Source organism: Kogia breviceps, chromosome 12, assembly GCF_026419965.1.
Source record: "Kogia breviceps isolate mKogBre1 chromosome 12, mKogBre1 haplotype 1, whole genome shotgun sequence".
Classification (NCBI taxonomy): domain Eukaryota; kingdom Metazoa; phylum Chordata; class Mammalia; order Artiodactyla; family Physeteridae; genus Kogia; species Kogia breviceps.
In genome coordinates, this window is record NC_081321.1 from 15,968,303 (window position 1) to 15,994,237 (window position 25,935).

The following is a 25,935-nucleotide window of genomic DNA, read 5'->3' on the forward strand; positions in this document are numbered from 1 at the left end:
TCCTACCCCTTGGCATGAAGCCTCCCTCATTTCTAGACCAGCTTTCTCTGCAGTCACCTCTTTTCCAACCCCTACCCATTCGTGCCCTCCCTGAGGAATCCATGTTCCAAAGGTACCTATATCTTACATTTAACCCATTCCACACCCAGAGTGCATTTTTACCTAAATCAATCAACACTATAAAGTGGGATGCATTGCTAGCTCTTTCTTAGTGCTCTTCCTTAACCATTAGAATCTCTAAAAGTTAAATATTCAAGCCAGTGAAGGAGGCAGCTAGGTCTTATCACTCTCCTTTCCTGACATAGGCCAGCTTTCAAAAGGAGAAATGTAGAGTCACCATTTCTCCTTTGAGAGAGGAGCCTCCCCCTGCTTTGCTTCCTTTCCCAGGGCCACCCTCCCTCTCATCTACATCTGGTCTCTTTCCATTTCCTCTGGGAACTTGAGAACTTGAGTTCCAGTCTGTTCCTCTGTTTGCCCTCCACAAAGAGGAAATAGCTGTCATAATATACCAGAGGATCTAATACTTTTTGTTTTTGTTTTGTTTTTTGCGGTACGCGGGCCTCTCACTGTTGTGGCCTCTCCCGTTGCGGAGCACAGGCTCTGGACGCGCAGGCTCAGCGGCCATGGCTCACGGGCCCAGCAGCTCCGCGGCATGTGGGATCTTCCCGGACCGGGGCACGAACCCGTGTCCCCTGCATCGGCAGGCGGACCCTCAACCACTGCGCCACCAGGGAAGCCCAATATACCAGAGCATCTAATACATTTTTAAGGGACTTCAGGGAAGTCTCATGCTCCACCCACTTACTAATTCATTCAGCACATTTACATGGACACTCACAAATAATTGAAGATTCAAAGAGAGACAGGTAATCCCTGAGATGAAGGAGTTTATGATTGGGGTGTGGCGAGGGGGAATCAGACCTGTAATAGGTAAAATAAAGTGTTTTAAGTCAAGAGCTACCCAGCTCAGTCTGGAGGACATTAGATAAAGCTTCTTAGGGGAGGTGATGGCTAGTTAAACCAAAGGTCAGTGAGGATTTAGCTAGGGAAAATTACTGGAAAAGAGCATTACAGAAAGAGTTATGTGCAAATGCTCAGAAACTAAAGAATATGCCATATCCTGGAAGCTGCAAGTGTGGTTCAATCTAGCTAGAGCACAGTGAGATGAGGGAGATTGTGTGAAAATAAAGAAGCAAGAGAAGTAAACAAGACTAGATCTATATGGGTTTAAAGTCCAATCACCTCTTGCTAGAAATGCTTTGTTTGCTTGCCTGAGAGAGTAATTGGACTTAGAATCACTTATTAACGTGCCTACTATTTAACTTAGTAAATCAAAACACAGTAATTATTAGAGCTATCAGTAAATATCTGTAATTAGATGTGTCAGGTTTTCTCGTTTACATAGGCTGGTTATTTCCAGAGTTTTACAGAATTAAAGGGGGATTGATAACTGCCAGTTTTTGAATGAGCCATTTAGAAAAATAGTACCTTCTTAATTTTATAATACAACCCCCAGGGGAACTATTATATGAGACAGCAAAGGTAATAGTAAATAGTAAAACAATTAAATAGTGAATACTGTAATAATATGAATATGGTAAAAAGTTTTTAAAAATTAGATTGGTAATATTTAATTCAGCCTTTACACATGCTGCTATTTACTGAAAACTGGGGAAGAATGTTCTTTTATTTTGACAAAATGGCGAGCAAGTCTATATACTATGGGAAATTTTTGCTGAGGTCAAAATTGTAAATAGAAATAACTTCTTGGAAAACAATAGTAGTATTGCTTTTGTCTTGATTAATGTGTCTATGAAGAATGTGCTTCCAAAATATAAAATCTTATCTTGCTAGGTTAAGGGTAGGGAAGGATTATGTTCCTACTACCAGGAAGAGTTTAAGAGCTGAGGCTGTGTTTAATTTCCCGCAGGAACGAACAGTGAGAACTTCATTTATTCTAAGAACGGTCTGCTCCGTCAGAACACTGGTCTGTCTTTAGACAACCTGCCAAGCCTCTTTTGACAACCCATCTCCTTTACTTTGGTTTTTGTCTTATCTTTATCAAATTTTCGTGGAAAAACTACATTCAGCTGTGGCAATAGTAACGCAGAACCCCGGAATTGCCAAGCCGCCTCTGCGCTTTAGGAAACGCAGCCCCTGCCGATACGCGAAGAGACTAAGTATGAGCTCCCGGGTACCCGTAGCTCGGAGAAGCGCAAAGAGATTAAGTGTGAGTTCCCGGGCATCCGTAGCTCGGATTCTCAGGAGCAGGCGCCGGAAGGGCCTCGCCGCGCCGCTCCCTCTCCCGGCCTGTAAACTTTTCCGGCTTCTACACTGTAGTTCTAAAACCGCTGGAAGTCCGGGAACATGGAGGCAGCGTGCTCGCCCCCGACGGCGGGGAAGTTCGTGGTGGTCGGGGGTGGCATCGCGGGTGTCACCTGTGCGGAGCAGGTAAGGGGGGCGCGCAGGCGGCTCCGCCTCTCCTCCATCCCGGAGGCGGTGGCGCTTGAGGCTCCTTCCCCGCCCGCCTTTCCTAGTTTTTTTCCAGGTCGCTCTTTGGCCGCTTCCTTTTCCCCCTCTCACTCCTTTCTTGCTCCCAGATTTAGAGACTGTGTCGTGGCCCCAGATGATGATCCTTAGTACCTCGCAGGCTTCTCTTCCGGCGCAGGGAGGAGCGATGGCGAGCAAGTTGTTAGGGGAAATGCAAGGCGGACTGAACCCGGCTCTGGTCCTAGTAATGTCAAAGCCGATGGGGAGGAGAGGGGGTTTACGACTAGTAAGTACTTGGTCAGAAAATTCAGCCCCCTTTCTTAATTAGCTGATTGAATCCCGCTTCCGCACGGCTGCCCAAGTCCTTAGTGCATCATAACTGAATGATAAAGAAACCCTTACGTAAGTTTCCTATACTTTGGACTCCCAATATAGAAGAGATATCATCTCTGGTAATGTTTTTTAAAACAACCGGCAAGGGATTAAATGCAGTGAGGGTGTGCTTTTCTCATTTATAGTGAATAATCAGACCACGTATATACATGTACATGTATTCCAAAAGGGACTGGATTATTCTGTTGGTAAACAGTAAACAGATGTTATATTCTTATGACATCACTGATGTCATAAGAAATTGAAGAGGTTTTTTTCCCTTTTAATCTTTGGATGTGTACTTTTTCATTTATTCTCTGAGTAAACACCTATAATCCAGGCACTGTACTAAGGGCTGATCAGACTAATACAGAGTATGGTCCCTCCTTTTTAGAGACTCACAGCCTAGTGAGTCATGTAAATAAGTAAATAAGTAAAAGTAAGTAAATAAATCATTTCATCGATGTGTTCACTACCTTAGGGGTATCTGTGGAGTTGGTAAGGAGTGGATTAGGGAGGAAGTATCCTTTCTTAAGGGAGGTGTCCTTTTGTCGTAGTACAGGCATACCTCATTTTATTGCCCTTCGATTTATTGTACTTTGAATATATTGCATTGTTTACAAATTGAAGGTTTGCGGCAACCCTCTCTAGCAAGCCTTATCGGCACCATTTTTCCAACAGCATTTGTTCACTTCGTGTCTCTGTGTCCTATTTTGATAATGCTCGCAATATTTCAAACTTTTAAATTATTATATTTGTCATGGGGATCTGTGATCAATGATCTTTGATGTTACTATTGAAAAAAGATTACCACTCGCTGAAGGCTCAGAGGATGGTTAGCATTTTTTAGCAGTAAAGTATTTTTTAATTAAGGCATTACATTTTTTAAGAACACTTTTTTTGCACACTTAATATTGGCAACTATAGTGTAAACATAACTTTTATTTATTTATTTTTGGCTGCGTTGGGTCTTCGTTGCTGCACGCGGGCTTTCTCTAGTTGCGGCGAGCTGGGGCTACTCTGTTGTTGCAGTGCGTGGTCTTCTCATTGCAGCGGCTTATCTTCGATGCGGAGCATAGGTTCTAGGCGCGCGGGCTCAGTAGTTGTGGCTCACAGGCTCTGGAGCGCAGACTCAGTAGTTCTCTTGCATGCGCTTAGTTGTTCCGTGGCATGTGGGATCTTCCCGGACCAGGCCAACCCGTGTCCACTGCATTGGCAGGCGGATTCTTTTTTTTTTTTTTTTTTTTTTTTTTTCCGGTACGCGGGCCTCTCACTTTTGTGGCCTCTCCCATTGCCGAGCACAGGCTCCGGACGCGCAGGCTCAGTGGCCATGGCTCACGGGCCCAGCCGCTCCGCGGCATGTGGGATCTTCCCGGACCGGGGCACGAACCCGCGTCCCCTGCATCGGCAGACGGACTCTCAGCCACTGCGCCACCAGGGAAGCCCTGGCAGGCGGATTCTTAACCACTGAACCACCAGGGAAGTCCCTAAACATAACTTTTAGATGCACTTGGAAACCAAATGTTTCATGCAACTTGCTTTATCGAGATATTCATTTTATTGCAGTGGTCTGGAACCGAACCCACAATATCTCTGAGTTATGCCTATATAGAGGAATGAGTAAAAAGATTACCAAGTAGACAAGAAAAGACAGACTTTCCAAAGGGAGGCAACAGTGTAATCTCAGGTGGAAAAGCGTGGCACCATCTGGAAAGCAGCAAAGCTTAAAGTGTATGGTTTTAGCTTTGCTGCTTGGGGAAGATGACCAGAGATGAAGCCAGAAAGCTGGTAGAGACCTGATCATAAAGGATCTTATAAATCGTGCTAAGAATTTGACAGATACTTATGTAAGTAGTCAAATGATTTTGAGCAGTGTAGTACTATGATCAAATGAAAAATTTTGAAAGATGATTAGTTACAGTGTGTTTGGAGCAGGGGAAGCAGTTTGAGACTGGAAGGCTAACTTCAAGGTGATTTTAGTAGCATAATAGTGGAAACAGAAAGTGGGGAAATAAATTACAGAATATACAGAGGAAAGCAAGATGGAGAGAGTGATAATATTGTCAAATATTATAGAAGTACTTGGGAAAGGTGCTAAGCTTTTAAATGTTTTATTGAAGCTTTGCTTAATTTCATTCTACTAAAGGCAATTGAAATTATTCTTTTATAATAAATAGAAGTTGGTTTAACTGTTAAGAAGATAGTTTCTTCTTATCCTCTGCATGACAATTGTTGAGTTTAGTGTAAATGTATTTTTCATTTTAATCAATATGAGAGTGGGTCATTACTCACCACTACCCCATAAATATGACTAAGACCTTTAGAGGAAGAACAGTGAGTTTTTAGTTTCCTAAGTTAATAACATTATTAAACTTGCATTATCCCTGTCTCACCCCACCATGCCATATGTACTAATGCTTAGTTATTTATCATATTTTTCCTACTTTTTTTAACAAGTTGGCGATTCACTTTCCATCAGAAGATATTCTCCTGATCACAGCTTCTCCTGTTATTAAAGCGGTCACAAATTTCAAGCAGGTAAGAACCTTTCTATAACTTTCTTAGTATTACTCTTTAAAAACTGCAATCACTAAAATAGTAGTTAATGTAATTGTAGTATTTTAATTGTTGAAAATGACAAATGTTCTTTTGATACTCATTTTAAAATCATAGCTCAAGGTTTGAAATTGTTCCGATTGAATACCAAAAGCACCTGGAATGGTACTGAATTTCTAGTTTTCTCGTCTTCTCTCCCATTTTTTCTTCCCCACTCAGAATTAGTTTTCAGAAAATTTATCTTTTGAGGAAAGATGTTACACACATATACATGTGTATCTTTATGCAAATATACATGTGTATCTTTATTATAAATGTGTGTGTATATATGTGTGTGTGTTTATGAGTCAGAAGAAAAGTGCTTTTGAGCCAAGTTTACACTTGCAGATAATTAATGTTTCAGATGTGTCATAAGCATCTCAGAACAGTTTGTAGTTCGTGAGTTTATTTTACACACGTTAAAACATTATAATAGGAGTCTGAGAACATTTGGGTCATAGTATCAAAGAAAAGTGGTCTCCAAACATTTCTGATCCTGTACCTCACCTGTTAAAAACTTTTGAGCTCATATTTTACTATTATATTTATAAATTATATAGATGTACTACAGTGCTACAATTGTGAATATTATAATGCCTATGTAAAAAATAAATGAATAAAAAGATGAAAAACATAAATCTTTTCTTCCCACACTGCAATGAAGACTATTAACATAGTCTTTGATTCATTAGAAGTTTTCCCTTATAATACTCTGATAATAGATTGTATCTTTTTTTCTTTCAGCATTTTGTCTAAGATTTATTATTTATTCATATAAAGGTTAGAGACTTGATGTTAAAGAGGAAAAGCAACCTTCTCCCTACCCATCTCCCACAAACACACCTTTCCAACCTTGAAGTATGTTTTATAAAAGTTCTTTATAGGGCTTCCCTGGTGGCGCAGTGGTTGAGAGTCCGCCTGCCGATGCAGGGGACACGCGTTCGAGCCCCGGTCTGGGAAGATCCCACGTGCCGCGGAGCGGCTGGGCCCGTGAGCCATGGCCGCTGAGCCTGCGCGTCCCAGGGAAGAGATCAATATACAGTTAACCTACCCCATTCTCATATATAAACCCCTAAGATTTACATAAGCCCCTAAGACCAAGGGTAATTTAGTGCCATATGTTGCTTTTTATCACCTGCCTAGAGATATGTAAGATATCCTAGAACCTTTGGTACAGCCAAAAGAACTATGGGATTGGGAGAACCAGAGAACAAATTATGGCTCTTAATTTCTAAAAGAAAAAAGTATATATTCAGTTACGGCTAAGAGTACATACATAATAGATGTATAGCTGAGTCTTCTAATGTCTTTACAGAAGGCTTAATTTGGTGTAATGATCCCAGAGTTGTAAGACCTGAGTTTAGTTTTTGCCAATCTTTTTTTTTTTTTTTTACGTGTTGTACAGTAGAAGGAAAAGAACTTGGGTTCTAGGCCTAACTGTTATTTACTGGCTGTGTAACCTCGGCAAATCTCTGTACCTGAGTTGCATCATTAGGATAATATCTTCCTTGCTTACTTAACAGGTTGTGAGCTTAAGATGTACTACTCTATGTGAAAGTGAATTAAAATAAATATTGCAAATGTCAGTTATCCTTAGTGTTTAGAAGTCAGAAGTTGCGTTCTTGTTATCATTTATTGAGCATCTAGATTATTTACCAACCAGTGTGCTAGGCACCCAGGCTATAGAGATTAAAAGTATAGAACATACGTCAAAAAGGCACTAGTGGTTATGCCTGGGGTATGGGGAAAGTGAGATTTAAAGAGTGGTAAAGAAGGATTTTAATATTTAATCTTTATTATGTATTGTTTATTTGTTTAGTGTTAAAAAGAGCACATATTCATGACTTGCGTAATTTTTAAAGGAGAAAAAGGATTAATAATAATAATAATTCACATTTATGGAGTACTTATTATGCTATACTTCTAAATGTTTTAAATATATTAATGTATTTAATTCTTAACCCTGTGAAGTAGGTCGTTATATTATCCCCATGTTACAGGTGAGGTAAATGCGTCACAGTGAGGTTAGGTAAATTTCTGAGGTGCATAAAGTCAGGTTTTGAAACTAGGCACTTTGGCTGTAGGGCCCTCATGGTCAATTTCTCAGAATGATTACTTTCTATTAGGACAACAGATATGCAAGAAATAGTTGTCATACAATATGATCATTATCCTGATAGAGGCAAAAAAACTGAGGTCATATTCCAATACATGCATATTTATTTTTATACATAGAAAACATTGTGAAGGAGTGCCAAAGCCTGCCTTTGCGAATCAAGGAAGGCTTTATGTTGGAAGTTGCATTGAAACTGAGACTAGAAGAAGGTTTTACAGTGTTTGTAAGAGAGCGAGTGGAGGTAGGCATGTGCCAAGGTCATGAAAGTGTGTAGCTATGAAACATGCCCCAACAGGGACCAGTTCCCTGCTGGCGTGAGGAGTGCGAGGCTGAACCAGTAGGCAGGGGCCAGATGGTGACGGGCTTGTGTGCCATGATGCGAAATGGCACTTGATCTAAATTTAGATATGCCAGACTGCTGGAGCATTTCGAGTAAGTGAAAAGACTGAGCTGGAGACGGTAATTTAGTATTCACCATTGTCTCGGTGTCAGCTGAAGCTACAGGCCTGGCTTGCACTTTCCCAGGAAGGACACATGCTGGGAGAAGAAGATGGGCCCAGTGGTGGTGTCCTTGGAACACTAAGCAGAGGTCAGAGAGAAAGGAGAACTTAAAAATGGCCATCCTTCTTCTTAGTCTTAGATCTAAGAGGAAAACTCTGAAAGAAGCAGTAACCCTAAAGCCAAGGAAGGCAAAAGCTTCAACTAAGAGGAGTGGTCACTTGTGCCAGATCCTGTGGAATGGTCAGGTAAGATGATGGCTCGAAAGTAGCTATTTCTAGTATAAATCATTGGTGACTTTGAGACAGTTTATACTGTTTTGAGAAATTAATGGGAGGAAATTCTGAAGTGACGGTTAGCATAAACTTTTCTCTATTGAAAAATTTGGCTGCAAAGGTAGAAAAGATAGTGTGGCGGCAAAAAGAGGACGTAAGGTCTAGCGTTGAGTTGAGTTTTATTCTTTTACGGTGGGAAACACTTGAGCCTGTTCACCTGTTGAGATTAGGAAACCAGTGGGGAAGCCTGAAGATGAAGGAAAGCAAGGAGTACGTAACCTGGAAGGAGTCCTGAGGAGGTGAGAGGCGATGGGATATGGAGCACAGAGCAATGGATTGACTCTGAAATAGTGGGAATGGGTCAGGGAAGGTGGACATTAGCAAAGAAATGTCTAGATAGTGGCAAAGAAGTAGTCAGAGTTCTTAGTGGTTTCTTTGTGCCTAGAAGTAAGGTGATTTACTGAGAATAAAGAGGGTAGAGTAAGTTTAGGGAATATTAGAATGGTGAAAGTTTGAAAAAGTCACTGACGGAATGGAATATGTTACTAAGATGTTATTGCTTTTCTCACTATATTGACATTTGCACTGATGGTATAAAAGCAGTGGTGGCTGCTTATATTGGTAGCCATTTTGTTCTTCACTGCCACACAGTTAGTGAAAAAAATAAAAGCCAGTAAAAAACATGTTAGTTTTATTAAATCTTGACTCCTGAGTACACATTCTTTTAATATCCTATATGATGCAATGCGATGTACGCATAAAGCTCTTCTGCATACAACGAGTACAACGTGTCTCAAGGAAAAGCAGTTGTGCAATTGCTGAGTTGAAGATGAACTAGCTACTGTTTTCATGGAACATCAATTTTACTGGAAAGAACAGCTGACAAACTGGTTATTCATGTTTGGAAAATGAATGAAGTGATCCTGTCACTTTAAGAAAACTAATGGTACTTGTTGCCAATATGACAAAATTAGAGCTTTCAAGCAAAAATTAGATTTTTGGAAAACTCATTCTTCACTGTGAGCCTTATAGTACTTAGACTTTCTCATGAAATTGTTGATAATAATGAATTTTTTTAATATTTATTGATACGAAATGTGTCAGTATTTGGAAGATCTCTGTTAACTTAATGAACCAGTATTGTCCAGACGACTGATGTGTGATGTTCCAAGATCCACTCAAAGTGCAGGATAAACTAATGGATTTCACAGTCAGAGTATGAAAAGTTCTTGATATGGTTTCAAATTCTACATTTCATCTATCTTTAAGAAACCATCACTTGAGTTGACTTTGTTGAGTTTTAATGTGGCATCAAGAAGAATGTACAATTATCTGAAAGGGCTGCATACCTGTGTGAGACTGAACTCTCTTCATGTATTGATACTTCAACCAAAACAACGTTTCAGTGGTTTAAAGGTAGAAGCAGTTTGAATGCAGAAGCAGATATGCAGCTATCTTCTATTAAGCCAGATATTAAAGAAACTTGCAAAAATGTAAAACAGGGCTGTTCTTCTCACTTAATTTGTTTTGTTTTAGAAAAAAATATTTTTCATTAAAAGTATGTTATATCAGTGTAACATGTTTTTATTGTTGTTACTTTTAAGTGAATTAAGAAATACTTAAAAATTTTTCTCAGTTTTAATTCCTAATGCAGCAACTATTGCTGTAGGTGTAACTCAAAAAAGCAAAAGCTCATTGGGGTCCTCAATCATTGGTAAGGGCGTGAAGGGGTCTTGAGACCAAAAGGTTTGAGAACGGCTATAGCCATGCAGTAGCATTTCCATGCAGTGTTTAAGGCCAAATACCAGTCTGAAAGGTGTGTGGTACTTCTATAGCAGACTGGGTATAGGACTAGAGAAAGCAAGTAATTTGGTCTGTGCTTGGGTGTTTTCAGGGTAATTAATGGTTAAGGATAAGAGAGCAAGGAAGGATTTGGGGAAAATCCTTCCCCAAGTCCATGGCACATCATTTGAAATAAATGATCCACAATGGAGTCTTAGTGGGATAGGATGGAAAGTGAGTCCAAGAGGATGCTGATGATTTTGGAGAAGAGGAGAGAAGAGTCCAAAGACTAGATCACAGTAAGGTTAGCTAGTGAATGGAAAGAGAGCTACAAGGATAAAGAAATAGATAAGCTGTTTGATTATACTATACAGAAGTAAGTAGTGTTAGCCCTAATTTTCCAGTCCAGGAAACTGAGGCTCAGTGACTTTCTGAGTTGCCCAAGAGTGGTAGGACTAGTATTTGAATTTAGGTCTTAAAATGTGGAGTCTGGCCCTCTTTCCACTGTATATAGTGCAGTTACTGACTTTCTTGTTTTATGAATATGAAATAAATAGTGTATAAAAAGAAATGAAAGTTTTTTTAATTTAAAATTCTTGAAAGGAAAAAAATTTTTAAGTATACATTTTTATTTATTTTATCGAATACAGGTTTCTAAAGTGTTGGAAGAATTTGATGTTGAAGAACAACCAAGTACCATGTTAGAAAATCGCTTTCCCAACATTAAGGTTATAGAATCTGGAGTAAAGCAACTGAACAGCAAAGAACATGTAAGAGGGTTTTTTTCTTAATGACATTTGCCATTGTTAAACCTTGGTGAGGTTTTGCCTGCCTTCCTTTGACCCCCACCTGTTCCACCACTGCCCAAGTCTCTAGCATGTAAATTTCAGTGACATTGATTTCCATTAGTATTAGAAAAACTTACACTTTTTGTGAGTGTATTGGGGGGTCATAGAATTAGCTTAGCCTGGCATTTTAGGTTTTACACTTTAAATTAGCATTAACATTTATATAGTGCTCACTGTGTTTTGGGCACTGCATTAAGTACCGAGATACAATAGCAGTAATAGCAGGAACCTACTCCCGGTAGTTCTCAGTGTCATAGGGAGTATAGCCATGCATACGTTTAATGGATGCCCATAGAAGAGAAGAGTTGTTGAAATATTACCAACGCTCTGATGGTAGGTATTTAGGAAGACCTCCCAGATTGAGCAATATTTGAGCTATGTTTTAAAGATGGGTGAGTTGAGTTCTCCAGGTGGAAAAGGACATTCAGGAAGAAGAGATTACGTTACGGGTTCAGAGACGCAGAGAAAGGAAAGGGGCATGTGGAAGAGTGAGACTGTCAAAGGGGTTGGGGTGTGGATAAGTAAAGGAGATTGGCCGACTAGCCCAGAGAAATAAACAAATAAGATTGTGAAGAGCTTTTTATGTCATGCTAATAAATTGAGTTTATATTATAATCAGTGGAAAAAATAGTAAAGAGATTCTAAGTGGAGCCAGGGATGCTAAAATACTCTTTTAGGAAGACGTATCTGACAGCAGTGTCAAGGATGAACTGGGATAGAGCAAGTGGCCGGTAGCCAACAACCAAATTAGAAGGTGGTTGTAATAGTCCAAAATGATATAAGGCCCAAACAAGACAGTCTCAGGAAAGGCAGTACCTCAGTCTCAGATGTCAGGAGGTCTCAGTGTCACATGATTAACAGTATCTTCAGATGAGCTTTAGGCAAGATAGGAAGTAGGGTTTGTAGTTGTTTCTCTATAGCAGCTCACATTTGAGTTCTCCCTTAGGGAGAAAGCATACATGGCACATTTGAAACAAATAACTTGACAGGAAAAAAAAAAAAGTAAGAAAAAGTACTGAGTTTTATGAGAAAAATATTACAGATCTGAATCCAAACACCGCAGTTAGTTCCTAATATTTGTAATGGTAGTACTTGTTCCATAAAACACCCATGTCAGTGAATCTGCTTATTGAGGTAGGCTCAAAAGTACACTAATGAATTGTGAGGGAACTTATACATTAGGGCATTTGAATGAATCAGAGTGCCACACGTTTCATTTGAAAAGTGTCCTACATAACATACATGTCTGCATTCTGTCATCCATCCATCCTTTGTATTCTTTAGTGAATTAGAAACGATGTGTTTTACCTTCATCTCTACTTCAAAAAATTTAACAGTAGCCAATGAAGAGTTTTTGTGTTTCTTTTATAGTAGCTAAATGCAAATAATTTTTAAAATTTGGTCAGTGCCTATAACTAACTTCTGTTAGTTAAAATTCTAATCAGATTATCTAAAGGAAGACTTGTGTAATATTTCTGTATGATTATACTGTGTTGGTTTATTGGTTTTATGTATTTGTTATGTAGCTGAAGAGTTAAAATGGGAAACAAATATTTCAGTGGGTATGTAAATGCTATTTGGCAAGTTTTATAAATCAGACACATGGCACAAAGGTTAACCTCCGAAACCATTCCAGCAAAGTCTGACATCTCTCATAGTAGCACATGCTCATGTATACCTGCTTTCTAAACGCTTCTACTTTTGTGTAGATATTCATTCAGTATTAAGGAACAAAAACAATGGATCTCTGATATGTATTTTTAGATTCATCTGAATTCATTAATTCAAAATTAATATAAATTAACTTTAAAGCCAGTACATGCTAGGATTTAAGGTTAACATGTTTTTCACTTATATGAAAATATAATCCCCAGACAGCATGAAGTTTGCTGGTAAAGTGATTGTTATTTGTACTTAAGAATATAAATACTGTTTTTTAGCACTTCTGATTTTTCAGATTAAGAAGATGTATTGTGACCTCTTCTACCATTCACTACTCCCCTGTACCCATTACAGACATTAAGGTCTGACATGATTAGCATCACTAGATCTTCTTACAGTATCTTCTCATTGAGATCAGAATATTCATCAAGGAAATATTCATCAGAATGCTCAATTTTGCAATTTTCTAAATGTTTCCTTTCTAATCTAAGGTCAACATACCTTTCCAAACATGAGATTCTCTTGGTTTTATCCAAAATTTTGTGGGAACGTACCTTTTTTTTCCACGGGAGAAGGACTAATTTTCATCAGATTTTTTAAATGGTTCATGGTTCTGAACTGATTAGGAATCACTGGATTAGAGAATGCATTCTCATGCTTAGTTAGTTTCTCATTGCTGTAACAAAGTATTGAGTGCCACCAAGAGGCAACCTTCATATATTTTTTGCTTTTGTCTTATTGAATGTTTAAAGTGCAGTTGTATCTATGTATAAATGTTTCCTCTCTCCTCTTCGTTGCTCTATGGTTTTACAGTGCATTTTAACTGAAGATGGCAATCAGCATATTTATAAGAACCTCTGTTTGTGTGCTGGAGCTAAACCAAAGTTGATATGTGAAGGAAATCCTTATGTGTTAGGAATCCGTGATACAGACAGTGCTCAGGTAACATTTTGACATTGGGTCATGGGAAAGAAACATGCAGATTTCTTAGACTTTTTCTACATTTGAATCAAAGTGTTCCACTTATAATGTCAATTCCTAAACTGTAGCAGCAGAAGAAAGGTTTCATGACTCATAAACCAGAAAGCAGTTATAATGTTTTATTATGGCCAATTTGAGTTTAGTTTTAGTGGATAATTTGTCTTGTTTTTTTAATTCATGTTCTTTCCATTATGTGATATCCCAGAAATAATGTCTATGCTGAAGGTTACAACTTAACATTGCACACACATTCATTATTTTACTCTGATCGGGAGTATGAGATTTGCATCCTAAATGACGTAATGATCTTTTTCTCAAAAGATAAAGCATGTCCAAAATTTACTTGTCAGCAAAGAAATTAGTATTCAGAAGATCTTTGTCATACAGAATCATGACAGAATCCTAGAACTGAGAAAGACACTTTGTTGGTTGTTCTGCTCAAGAACAGTGATAAACTATCCCAATAAGGTGAAATTCTATCTTCTTTTGGTAATTTATTTCAGGGTCCATTGACCCTTATTGCCAAAACCTTCTTGTTTTCTAGTCACAATACTGTTGTCTTTCCTCAAGCTCATTGTTGTTCTGTCCCATGAAGTGGTAACTGTACATTTACATGGTAAGGTTTTATAGTCTTGAAAACTGATAGTATTTTCTTCAGTTTATTCTTAAATGATTAGGAATTTAGGCAATACTAGAAGAACTGGATTATGTTCTTGTAAACATTTTCGGTTCATATTATCAAAGATTGAGTTCATAACCGTGTTACCGCAAGGCCCTCTACATATATGAACTCACTGAGTCCTCATGGTAATCCTGCGTGACGGTCATTACTCCCACTCTACAAAGAGGCACCTGAGATGGAGAGACTAGGAAATTTAGCTAAAGTAGTTATTAAGTTTATCAGAAGTATAATCTAAACTCATGACATTCATCTCCCTGTCCACTGCTCTTTACAGGTCTTTAATGACCTACTGCGTTCAGTGAAGGACAAAGTAGAATTAACTTCAGGTTTTCTCTTACAGAATTTAAAGAAGTCAATTTAGTGGTTATGTATTGTACATTACAATAAGTTTGGGGGTCCATTAATAGAAATGGTGACGTGACATAGTAGGAGGTGGAATTTAGCTATTCAAATGTCATCTTGAAGCAATGGGACTATTCTCTACTTTAGAAAGTACCATAAGAATGACTCCTGGTATTTTTTTTTTTCTCTCCAAGTTCATTGTGATCTTTTTGGGGGGGAGGGGGGAGGGAGGGAGGGATGGGAGGTGGAGGCATCAGTTAGCTGTCTTATAACGTAATAACATTTTAAAATAAATACTAGACGTTACATGCCTCCTGCTCCCAACAACTTTATCTCTATCATCTTAATACTTACAGAAACCTTGAGATATACTCACCTCTTATTTCCATTTATAGTTGGGGAACCTGAGGTGCAGAGAGGTTAAGCAGTTTGCCCAAGGTCACCTGGTTAGTAACTGCTAGAGCCAGGGACTCTAGATCTGTGCTCGTAACCACTGTGCTGCTGTGCTTCTCGTTCCTGCAAGTTCCAAGTGCTGAGTAACTGCAAGGAAAGTGTCTATTGAGGGACTAGAAGGAAAGGAAGAATCCTGTTTCCAGGGTCTAGATCAATGTCATGTTGGTAATTGATTTGGTCAAATAGTTGCGAATGTGGTAAACTAAAGACAGAAGCTCTTGCTGCAATTCTGAATGTAGTGACATAAAAGGCAAGGAAAGTCAGGAAGAGGCCTTGCTATAAAGGCAGTTTGGGATGAAACACGGAGGGTGCATTTATTATATTAATTGGGATGGTGTATCCTGGCAGAGTGGGAAAGTGAGGTTTATTATCAGTGAAGCCTCTTGCTCCAGGCACTGCCCACTATTACAAAACACTCTTTTCATTTTCTTTTTGATACAGGAATTTCAGAAACAGCTTACAAAAGCTAAGAGAATAATGATCATAGGGAACGGTGGTATTGCACTTGAATTAGTGTAAGTACATATATTTGAATATTATGTAAGAATTGCTCTGTGATTCATGTGATTATTGACAGACTAGAAGACATCTTGTTATGCTAAAATCAAAGACAAATATAATGGTTTTTCATACATTTTCAAGGGGAAAATCCACTTTATTTTTTTAGCTTTCATGCATTCATAGTTGCAAAATTGACCTTATAAAACATAGGAATTTCGGGAATGCTTTAGGTCTCAAAGGGTCAGACACTGATGACTGTCTAGATTTGACCTATACATGTGTTCTTATAAGCATGTTCTATACTGAAAAACAATTTAAAATGTGTACACCTTTAGAGGTTTCTGGTGATATAGTCCCCGCTACTTTTTATTGCTTATACCCATCCTGCTTCACTCATGTATGGTACCTGTGTGGCCGATGAAACGCAGTTTGTGAGTTCTATTTCAGGGTGTGTGGTACTCCTAGCTCTTGGTTTTTGCAAGTTGGGGATTGTGAACACCTTCACGTGAAATACTGTCATCTTAAGATGGTATTTCAAGTTTGGAAAACATGGAGGACCTGCTGTGGCCTACAGAGCATTGATGCACTTTCTTTGTGATTTTATCTTTCAGCCGATGGCTGACATGGAATAGTCTAGATATTTTTCAGGCCAGAAAGTTGGGTCTGACTACAAAGAGGACAAATTTGTGTCAAAATAAGGAATCTGCCAAAGCCCTGTCTCTTCTCACTTTCATTCATTCCAACTCTGAGACTAGGTTTTTGCCCCATCTTTTGAGAGGATGGTGAATCCCAGTGGAGACCTGTAAGAGTTGTTGGATTGCCTGAGTACTAGGTGTGGCAGTCATTATTTTAATTATGAAGTTTGCCGCATTGTATGGAAAAATGCAGAGAGAAAACTAGGGAGTCAAGGCCAAACTGGGCCAAGAGGAGGGAGGCATAGATTTATTGTAAGAGGGGCTTCAAATCCTTATGTACACATGACAGATTTTCTCTATCAGTTATCACCAAAAGTATAACTTAATACTTTTATTATTACTATTATTCACATTGAAAAGCTTTCTCATTCAAAAAAATGTTCAGAGTCACAACATTTAATCCTATTCCTCACTTTCTTTTGGTTGGAGATTAAAGACCACATACTTGGATATAAAACACATAATTTTATATTCAGTAAACTCTGGTAGTTTAAGAAAGCTCCCATATAGTGCTATTCTCTCGGTTCAGGTTTACTGAATGATTAGGCCTTTGTCTTCTCTTGATGAAAAATGACATATCCACACTCTTTCTGCTTTTTAATAGCCCCCGTGTCCCACTGAGGCTAATGTTGATTTTCTTCAGTATACTTTCATTTCAGTTATTATCTCTTTTCTTCTTTCCAAATGTCAGTTAATCCTTTCTTTTTCAAACAGACATGGTTTTTCATAATTTCACAAAATTTAATACTTCTTTTTTAAGAGTGGTTTTAAAAAATAAAAGGAGTATGTCCCCTGTGGGTGATGATACCTTCATGCTTATGCATCTGAGGACAAGTTCATAGGGTAAGAGGATTAGAGGGTGTCTTGTGAGGTACAGCACATCCAGGAGTTACTTATGGTGACTACTTGCCGTAAATATGGCTTGCTGGTCTAGCATCAGTATTTTAAGCTATTCTGATATGTGTTATGTTGCTGTACTACTTTAAAGTACAAAATAATGGTAATTACAGAAATTTCTAGTTTATAAAAATTAAGGAAATCATTTCATGGTAACTGTGTGCCTGTATGTAAATTGACGTATAAAATTTATTACCAAGTGTGTGTGTATTCTGCTTTCTGCTCATCAGCAACGCTGTATGACCTGAGCAGTGTTACGATAAAATGTTCTCCAGATAATCTGGTATGTAGTAAGTATAAATACTCTCTGCTGGCATAGGAGAGAAGGAAAAATAAAGGCCCATTGCAGAAAGCAAGAGACTCCTTTACCATATGCCAGAAAGCATGAACATCAGGTGATCTGAAGTCAGATGTCCTAAACCTTCTTTCTTTTATCACCTGCTTATTGATCAGCCTCGAAAAGTCATATAACCTAACTTACATCAGTCTGAGATAGAAAGACGGCAGTACTTTTTACCATAAATAAATGTTAAAAATTAATAACATTAATACACTCTTATTACTATTGCAAATTCAAATAAAATCCTAGTGTAGTTGGGATGACCATATATACTGTGTGTCCAGGATTGTCCCAATTCATTTGTACCAAAACAAGTAGTAATAGCAGATAAATTATAATGAACTTCAGGGACTTTGTGGAATGAATATTAAGAAAATTACATTCTCCGTGTCCAAACCTAGAGATGAAACTGCAGGTGCTCAGGAGCTCTGGCTACCTCCTGAACGGTAATGGAAGGTGGCTTCCTTGGCCTTTCCTTTCTTCTTCTAAGATCCTTCATTTTTCTGTGAACTGGATCTTTCTTTGGCTAGATGGCTTGGAAATTTCTGAGGTGAAGGGAATTCATTGCAGGGTAATTATTCTGTTATAACAAAGTTAAGATTTTAGTTTGTATCTCTCATTTGCTCCTTTTTCTGTGTCCTTCCATAATATGCTTTGAATACATAAAATATTTGTCAGCAGAGAAGTCAACTGTTCTCAGTATTGTAGCTGTATAACATCTATAACATCTATCCATTCATTACTGATTACTCTATAGCTAGGTAATAAGCAAGGCACTGCTCACTCCTGGGAACCCTGGCGGACATTCATATAACGATCTTGTAGAAATTGAACATTTTGAAGTGATATTCATTGTAATGAAATTTTACCTGATATTCAGTACATATATTTGTCACATGTTTTTTCAGTAAACTGGTTAAATTTTTGTATTATTTATTCTACTTAGCATGTATTATCCTGAAAAAGTGTTACATTCCTCTTTATGATCATTCTTTCTCAGTTTGCCTTAAAATATTTTGTTTACATTTGCCTTAAGAGATAACTGTTTTTGTTATCTTTCATATTCCTTTAGGTATGAAATTGAAGGCTGTGAGGTAATTTGGGCCATTAAAGATAAAGTTATTGGGAATACTTTCTTCGATGCAGGAGCAGCTGAATTTTTGACTTCAAAGCTCATTGATGAAAAACCAGAGGCTAAAATTGCACAAAGAAGAACCAGATATACAACTGAAGGTAAATATAGCATCTAGCTCATTCATTCACGGATGAAACTTTATTTTTTTAACCATATAGAAAAAGGCTATAAGAAAATTTAGCAAAAATATTTTATTTGGGGATAGGAATATAGATATTTATTTCTATTTCCTTAGGTGATGTTTTAAGATTTTATATATATGTATGAAATATTTATAAGATAAATATATTTATATATGTGTATATATGTGTATGATGTATTTTATATGAAAAATATGTATAACTAAAACTGGCAATATAAAGTAAATTAAATAAACCAGCCCATCTGCATCTTTGCGGACATATGCTCCAGTTGGACAATACCTAAGGTAATTTTATTAAAAATGCAGTGAGTTTAAAAACAAATACAGTTTTTTAGTTTAAAAGAGCTTTTTTATTTTTTTAAACTTTTGGCTTATAAAATTGAGCAAGAATTTTGTAAGTTTTGAGGGTACTAAAAATTGACAAAATTTTCAAAATTTGATGTCTAATTTTCTTACCTTTCATGTTAACCAGTGTATATAACATCCATAAAACACTTTTGAGTGTTTATACCCAACACTTGATTGAAAGATTACCCATTTTATAGTTCTACATCACAAAATATTAAAATTATGATTAAAATGATTAACATAGGTTAAGTTCAGTCCTGCTGTATGAATGTATGTGTGAAAATTATTACATTGCCTAAAAACTTCTGAACACAAACGTAATTCTCTGCCTGGCAGTTTTTATATCATTTGGATTTTAAATTGAGTTTATCCCTTCAGGAAGGAAAAAGGAAGCACAAACCAAAGCTAATGCTGGTAATATAGGCAGTGCCTTGGGACCCGATTGGCATGAAGGGTTGGATCTTAAAGGAACAAAAGAGGTCTGTTTTCATATACTGTTTAAATGTATCTAAATGCAACTTTAAATTCTTGAACTGTTTGTTAAAGATTGGTTATAAGCATATAGTCAAAGAATTGCTAGGTCACTTTCCTTGAAATCCACGGTGCTAGGAAAGGGCTTCCGTGCCACTTGGCCCCGTTGAACTCTCCAGAGGCAGAGCTCTCCATACAGAGACTTCAGTGAATACACCTGTCCTATTTTAAATTAATCTTTTCTCAAAGGTCACTTTAGATGTAGTATAATATTTTAAAGGTTATTAGATAGATTCTAAATAAAATACACATTTAATATCCTACTTGCATAAGCAGATGACTTGCGTTTACTCATTTTATTTACTATTTTAGTTTTTTAATAGTTGTTAAAAGGCTATGATATTTAAATATTGTAAGAAACATGCAGTCCTTATTACTGTGTATGATACCTTTTCAGCCTTCAGTAGGTTGGAAGGGGGCTGGCTTCACAGCGTATCTAATTTTTGTGATGGAAATTACACAAAGTAATTTATCCCTGCACCTTCAGGTCCTAAGATTAATGGTATTCTTAACCTGGGAACTTCACTTTAGTTCAGTGAACATTTATTGAGTATCTCCTACCTAACTGGCATTTTACTAAGATTCTGGAATATAACAATCTGGGATATATCAGCTTTTCTTTTTAGTCTGTAACAGTTGTAATTTAAAAGAAATATACGTGTAATTATCAGGGAGGCTCATAGTAAAAAGTATGCCCTTGGTGCTACCTGCCAGTTCAACTACTAGATCTCTTTAAATAAGTACTGACTGAGTTTCTGCTTATTTCTTTCAAACAGAAATTGAGAGGCATGCTTGTGGGCATTCAGTGTGTTTTCTTTTATACTATAAGAATTATTTTTTCTATATGTTTTTATAAGTGTATTATAAATTTTTTCTTCATCATCAGTAACCCAGATCATTCTTTCTTGAAGTATTATGGTGACCAGTACTTCTTTTATTTTAGTTTTCTCATAAAATTCACATTGAAACTATGTGTGAAGTAAAGAAAATCTATCTTCAGGAAGAATTTAGAATTTCTAAGAAAAAGTCCTTGTCTTTTCCAAGAGACCGTCATAATCATTTAGTTATAGCTGACAAAGGTAAGTGATGAAATAAGAAAAAAATAAACACTTATTTTAAAAGAAGACAACTTAATCTTGCTTTATTATTATATTTAGAAAACAGCTTCATATTTCCATATAAAATTTAAATGTGAAAAGTAAAAATAAAACCATAATTTAATAACATAAATCTTTTTGTTTTCACTACCTACTCTTTACATTTCCTAATAAATTAAATTGTAGAAAGCGTAACATCTTACGTAGGGCTGATTATGTTTTGACCATCATAACGCAGTGAGTTAATCAGAATATCTTGTGAATCAAGACAAAACAAAAACTAAAAAGAATCTGATACTCTCAAAGGTGAAGTGACATCCTCAAAATCAAACAGAATGAAATCTATAAATTTGAAACTAAGGCACAGATCTCTTAAAATTCCTATTCCACACTCCTGTGAGAACTACTCAGAAATACACAAACCCGAACCTACTGTATGGGATATCCCATTGCTCTGAATTCTTTGAATTTTTTCATAGGAAAAGAGAGTGTTAGAGTTTGAATGTGAATAATAAGGGAAAACATTGAAAAGTGAGTAACCTAGTTGGACTAAACTCTCAATGGAGTATAATCTATTAATAAAGATTTTTAAAGAAATAACTTCTAAAGTATTATCAATGTAAATTTACTTTGTTAGAATTTCTGTGTCTAAATTTGAAGGAAAAATGTTTAGAATGCCTGCCATGGTTTTGCAGTTATACCCAAAATAAGATGATGGCACTGATGACATTAAAAATTGTTTTAGCAGATGTACCTATAAATATTAAGAGGTGTTGTTTTAAAGTCAGCTCCTGCCTTTTTCTTTCTTTCTTTCTTTCTTCTAGTCATTGTATTCACATAATGTTATAGACGGTGGTGATTACACTTGAGAATAATTTTTTTTTTTTTTATTTTAAGAGCTATGGCCTGTATATGTGGAATTGACCAATGAAAAGATATATGGCTGCGATTTCATTGTCAGTGCTACAGGAGTTACACCAAATACAGAACCTTTTCTCTATGGCAACAATGTAAGGGGAACATTTTTGTCCCACTGTGAACATTTTTAAAGTATTATTTATGAAGATCTGTAATTCTCAAGCATGAATAATTGTTCATTGTTTTGGCACAGAACTGTAATTTAAGATGACTGAAAACAGTTTAGTTTATATTCATGTCTTGATTTGCAATACTTTTTTTAACTGCTTCAAGTCCTTAAGCAGTTAACATCCCAGCCTAAGTGTCATTATTAAGGCGACATAATTAACAATTTATCTAAATGTTGGTAAGAAACTGATACCTCCTATGAATTCTTAAAAGTGATTCTTTTAGAGAAGCCAGCTTGTATTTTTTGCTTTTTAGCATTTGAAGTTTACAAAAACGAAGGAATATTTTTGTAACTATGGGTGGGGTCATCTTACGGTTATTGGCAATTTTTGATGTTCTACGAATTTTATGGGTTCGTCTTAGTAGGAATTTGAGTGCCTGGAAATTCAGCTTAGTTGTCTAAACTTTGCAGTTTAGCCAACTTTTCTCATTAAAGATCAGCATATCAATGTGTAGAATTTGACTTGTTCTTTTACTTTAGAATGAAAAAGTCACATTTCCTTTTTCTTACCCCATATGCTTATGAGGAACATTGTTTAGTTTGATGTAGGAAAAGACGGTGGCCTGAAGGTGGATGATCACATGCACACGTCCCTTCCTGACATCTATGCTGCAGGCGACATCTGCACGGCCTCCTGGCAGCTCAGCCCAGTGTGGCAGCAGGTAAGCTGGCATCGGTGGTCACAGGTTTTTATCAGAGATTCCGTCTGAAAATAAAGGAACTGCTACCAGCATATCCGGCCTTCTGGTTTTCCAACTTTTCTACTTTAAATGGGAAGCTATCATAGAGGTTTTTTGTCACAAAAAGAACACTAGAGTTTTTCCCTTTTGGTAAGTTATTAGTGATGGAATAGACTGGGATGTCTTTTCATTTAAAAAGAATTATGATTGTTACCTTGTTTTTCGTGCTCAGATGCTTATCAGCGGGGTCCAGTGGAACTTTCTGTGATGACAGAAATGCTCTATATTTCCGCAGTGTGCAGTCAGGTGGCCACTAGCGATGCGTGTACTGAGTGTTTGAAATGTGGCTAATGTGACTGAGGAACTGAATTCTAATTTCACTTTTAATTAAGTAGCCATGTGGCTAGTGACTATGATTTGGGACAGCACAGCTTTGGATTAAAAAGAAGCAAACTGAGATTATAAGCCATCCATTCCGTTTCTGATGATCTTATTCCCATGGGAATTATTACTGAAAGAATATTCCCAGAGTAAGCAGAACCCCTCGGCCTAGCAACCCCTTCTCACTGGATCTAGACTCCCTCCTGCCCTGACAGTGTGGCCTTGGCCTGCCGTGTAACGGTGGAGCAGAAGTACTGGAGGAAGGTACGCAGCGGCCAGAGGCGGGGTGGTTTTAGTAGGAGTAGAGGCAGAGGTGGATGCTGACAGAGGAGAGGACCAGTCAACACTTATCTGGGTGAAAGACCAGCTCCACAGGTAGGGATATTTATTCAGATTAACTGTGGAGTGTGAAGTAGTGGAAGAACCAGGTGTATTCTAAGAAGCAGCTTTATTATTTAGTATGTTTTAACATACATCAGAGATAGCATCAACAAGAGAGTGATTTCAGCCATAATTCTAAAATGCTTCAAACTAGCTTGTTTTTTCGTTTTCTCTACAGTGACATCCAATGTTGTTTTTATGGCATATCTGTCCCAAACTCAGTTCGGAACTGGAGTTCGTGGGATTTGTTTGTTTGTTTGTTTTTAACATCTCAGCCCTCTAAGGGTTGAATCTAGGGAATGTGTATATTATTATATCCTTCATGTGCCTCACACTCTGATACAGGAAAGTCCAAAAATAAACAGGGGTTTCTTACTTTGAGTGAATCTAATAAACTTCATCTCTTAATTTGCAGAAGCAGTAAGTGCACTAACTCATTTGTTTTATATAGTCCGAGACACAAACTACAGGGACTGGGAGGCTGGACTTCATTAGGTGACAGTGCGGCAGCGTGATACCGCAGGCCGCTGCTGTGGGCCGTCCTCCAGTTGTTACCGTGCTCAGCTGACTCTGCTCCCTTACCGTAGGCGGCCTCTTTCTTCATCAGACCCTACCTTGTTTAGAGAGGAGACTGAATTTTTTTTTGAAAACCTATCACTTCTACCAGAAATGCTTAAAGCTCATACCCATGACTATGGTCATTATTCTTCGCACACAAAAAGACGTTACTTACCACACACGAGGTATAAGAATGATCGGACACCAGCATCAGTTGGTGAGTGTGGATTGCTGACTGCTTCTGTGGCAAAGATGATTCGATCGATTACCTAACTAGCTAGATCTAATGTTCTCGAGGACTGTCAAGCACTGAACCCCTTTAAGGAATTTGACTAGGTTAAGGTGATAACATTTTTCAAATAATGATAATAAAAAGTTAAATTGCATAACCTTTTTTTTATTTCAGATGAGGCTGTGGACCCAGGCTAGACAGATGGGATGGTATGCAGCAAAGTGCATGGCCGCAGCTAGTGTAGGAGAGTCAATTGACATGGATTTCAGCTTTGAACTTTTCGCTCATGTAACAAAATTTTTTAACTACAAGGTAAGATAGATATGCAAATTGGTGCCTTTTCTGCTTGTTAGTTTTATAACTAATTATGGTCATCTGATTTTCTCACATGAATAAGAACTTATATGGCTTTAATCACTTTACACAAAATGACCAATTTCCTCATTTCTTGCAAATCTATACCTGGTTATTATTGCTGGGCTTAATCTCTAATCATCTGATAATCATTACCTACCTTCTCACTATATTATTTTATAGTTTGGGGGATTGCGGGGGGGAATCTCTTCCAGATTTGTTCCCTGTTGGTGCATTTCTGAGTTTTAGTTGCAATTCACTCCTCCTTTGTGAAGGGAACTAACAGCTGTTCATACTCAAGAATGAGCAGGTACTTCCCCCTACATATTATCTTATTTAATCCTCTTTACATCACTCCGAGGCAGGATTTTTCCTTCTAATTTACCGATAGGGAGAAACACATAAAGATATATACATACGGTTCAGGGAGACTAAACAATTTGCCCATGAAAGATCAAATTCAGCTTCTTCCTAAATCTTTAAATCGTGACTCAAGGCTACTGTAGTCTACATGCTACATATTTGTATTTTCCTTAGGTATTTTTAACGTTCATACAGGTTGTATGGTAGTGTCATCTGTAGAGTAAATGCATGCCATGCAAGTGTTTTCTTCGGGCTCCTCTGAATGGCACTTTTAGGTGTACATTTTTGTGACTAGATTTGCCATTCTAGGAAAACACAAAATAACTGCATATTATGTTTCTTTTTCATACTCACTAAAATAATTTTTGTCTTTCTCTATATAGGTTGTATTGCTGGGAAAATACAATGCACAGGGCTTAGGTTTAGATCACGAATTAATACTGAGGTGTACCAAAGGACAAGAGTACATCAAAGCCGTCCTGCAGAACGGGCGAATGATGGGAGCAGTCTTAATTGGTGAAACTGATTTAGAAGAAACATTTGAAAACTTAATTTTAAACCAGATGAATCTTTCAGCATATGGAGAAGATCTACTAGATCCAAACATTGATATAGAAGATTATTTTGACTAAAAAGGGCATTTCCAGGGCTACATCAAGTTCCAAATAAGACAAAAAAGTCACATGCCAATAATGTAAATTGACTGCACTGATTTAAAGATGACCACCTGAAGTTAAAAATACGAAGATTTTAAAAATAAATAAAATTCTAAAGATGAAACGGTTTCAATCATTTATTTATAGATATATTTTTTTCCTAACACAAAACTGACCACTTAAGTCTTAAGTATTCATTTCTGTGTTTTAAACTTAGACACATTCATTTGTGATTTAGATTTGGAGCAAATTTAACTATGTTGTTACCTACTTAGTCAACAGTGTGGTCGGTTAATATACCAGAGCCGTTCTCTGTGAAATGTCAAAGTAGGGCTGTGGTTTCAAGAAGCTTACAGTTTTATTTTACTTAAATAGAGGTGAAGCATACTTGCTAATATTATTTGTATGGATACCTTATTCCTTATTTAGTAAAATACTCAGTATAATAATATTGTTATCAA

At 37.2% G+C, this 25,935-nt stretch overlaps 1 protein-coding gene across 2 annotated transcripts; it reads left to right on the forward strand.

Moving 5' to 3' along the window:
* Window positions 1-593: 593 nt before the first annotated feature.
* Window positions 594-25,598, forward strand: PYROXD1 (pyridine nucleotide-disulphide oxidoreductase domain 1). 2 transcript variants are annotated; one of them, XM_059080706.2, is made up of 13 exons: window positions 594-866; window positions 1,931-2,451; window positions 5,320-5,400; window positions 10,779-10,898; window positions 13,452-13,580; window positions 15,538-15,611; window positions 18,602-18,762; window positions 19,533-19,633; window positions 20,629-20,764; window positions 21,680-21,792; window positions 22,409-22,531; window positions 24,276-24,413; window positions 25,202-25,598. In XM_059080706.2, the coding sequence occupies exons 2-13, from the start codon at window positions 2,368-2,370 to the stop codon at window positions 25,448-25,450; spliced, it is 1,509 nt and encodes a 502-aa protein (XP_058936689.1). In that variant the 5' UTR covers window positions 594-866; window positions 1,931-2,367; the 3' UTR covers window positions 25,451-25,598. The 2 variants fall into 2 exon arrangements, with proteins under 2 accessions (XP_058936689.1, XP_066864938.1); XM_067008837.1 differs by lacking the exons at window positions 594-866; window positions 1,931-2,451 and adding an exon at window positions 2,606-2,776.
* Window positions 25,599-25,935: the final 337 nt, after the last annotated feature.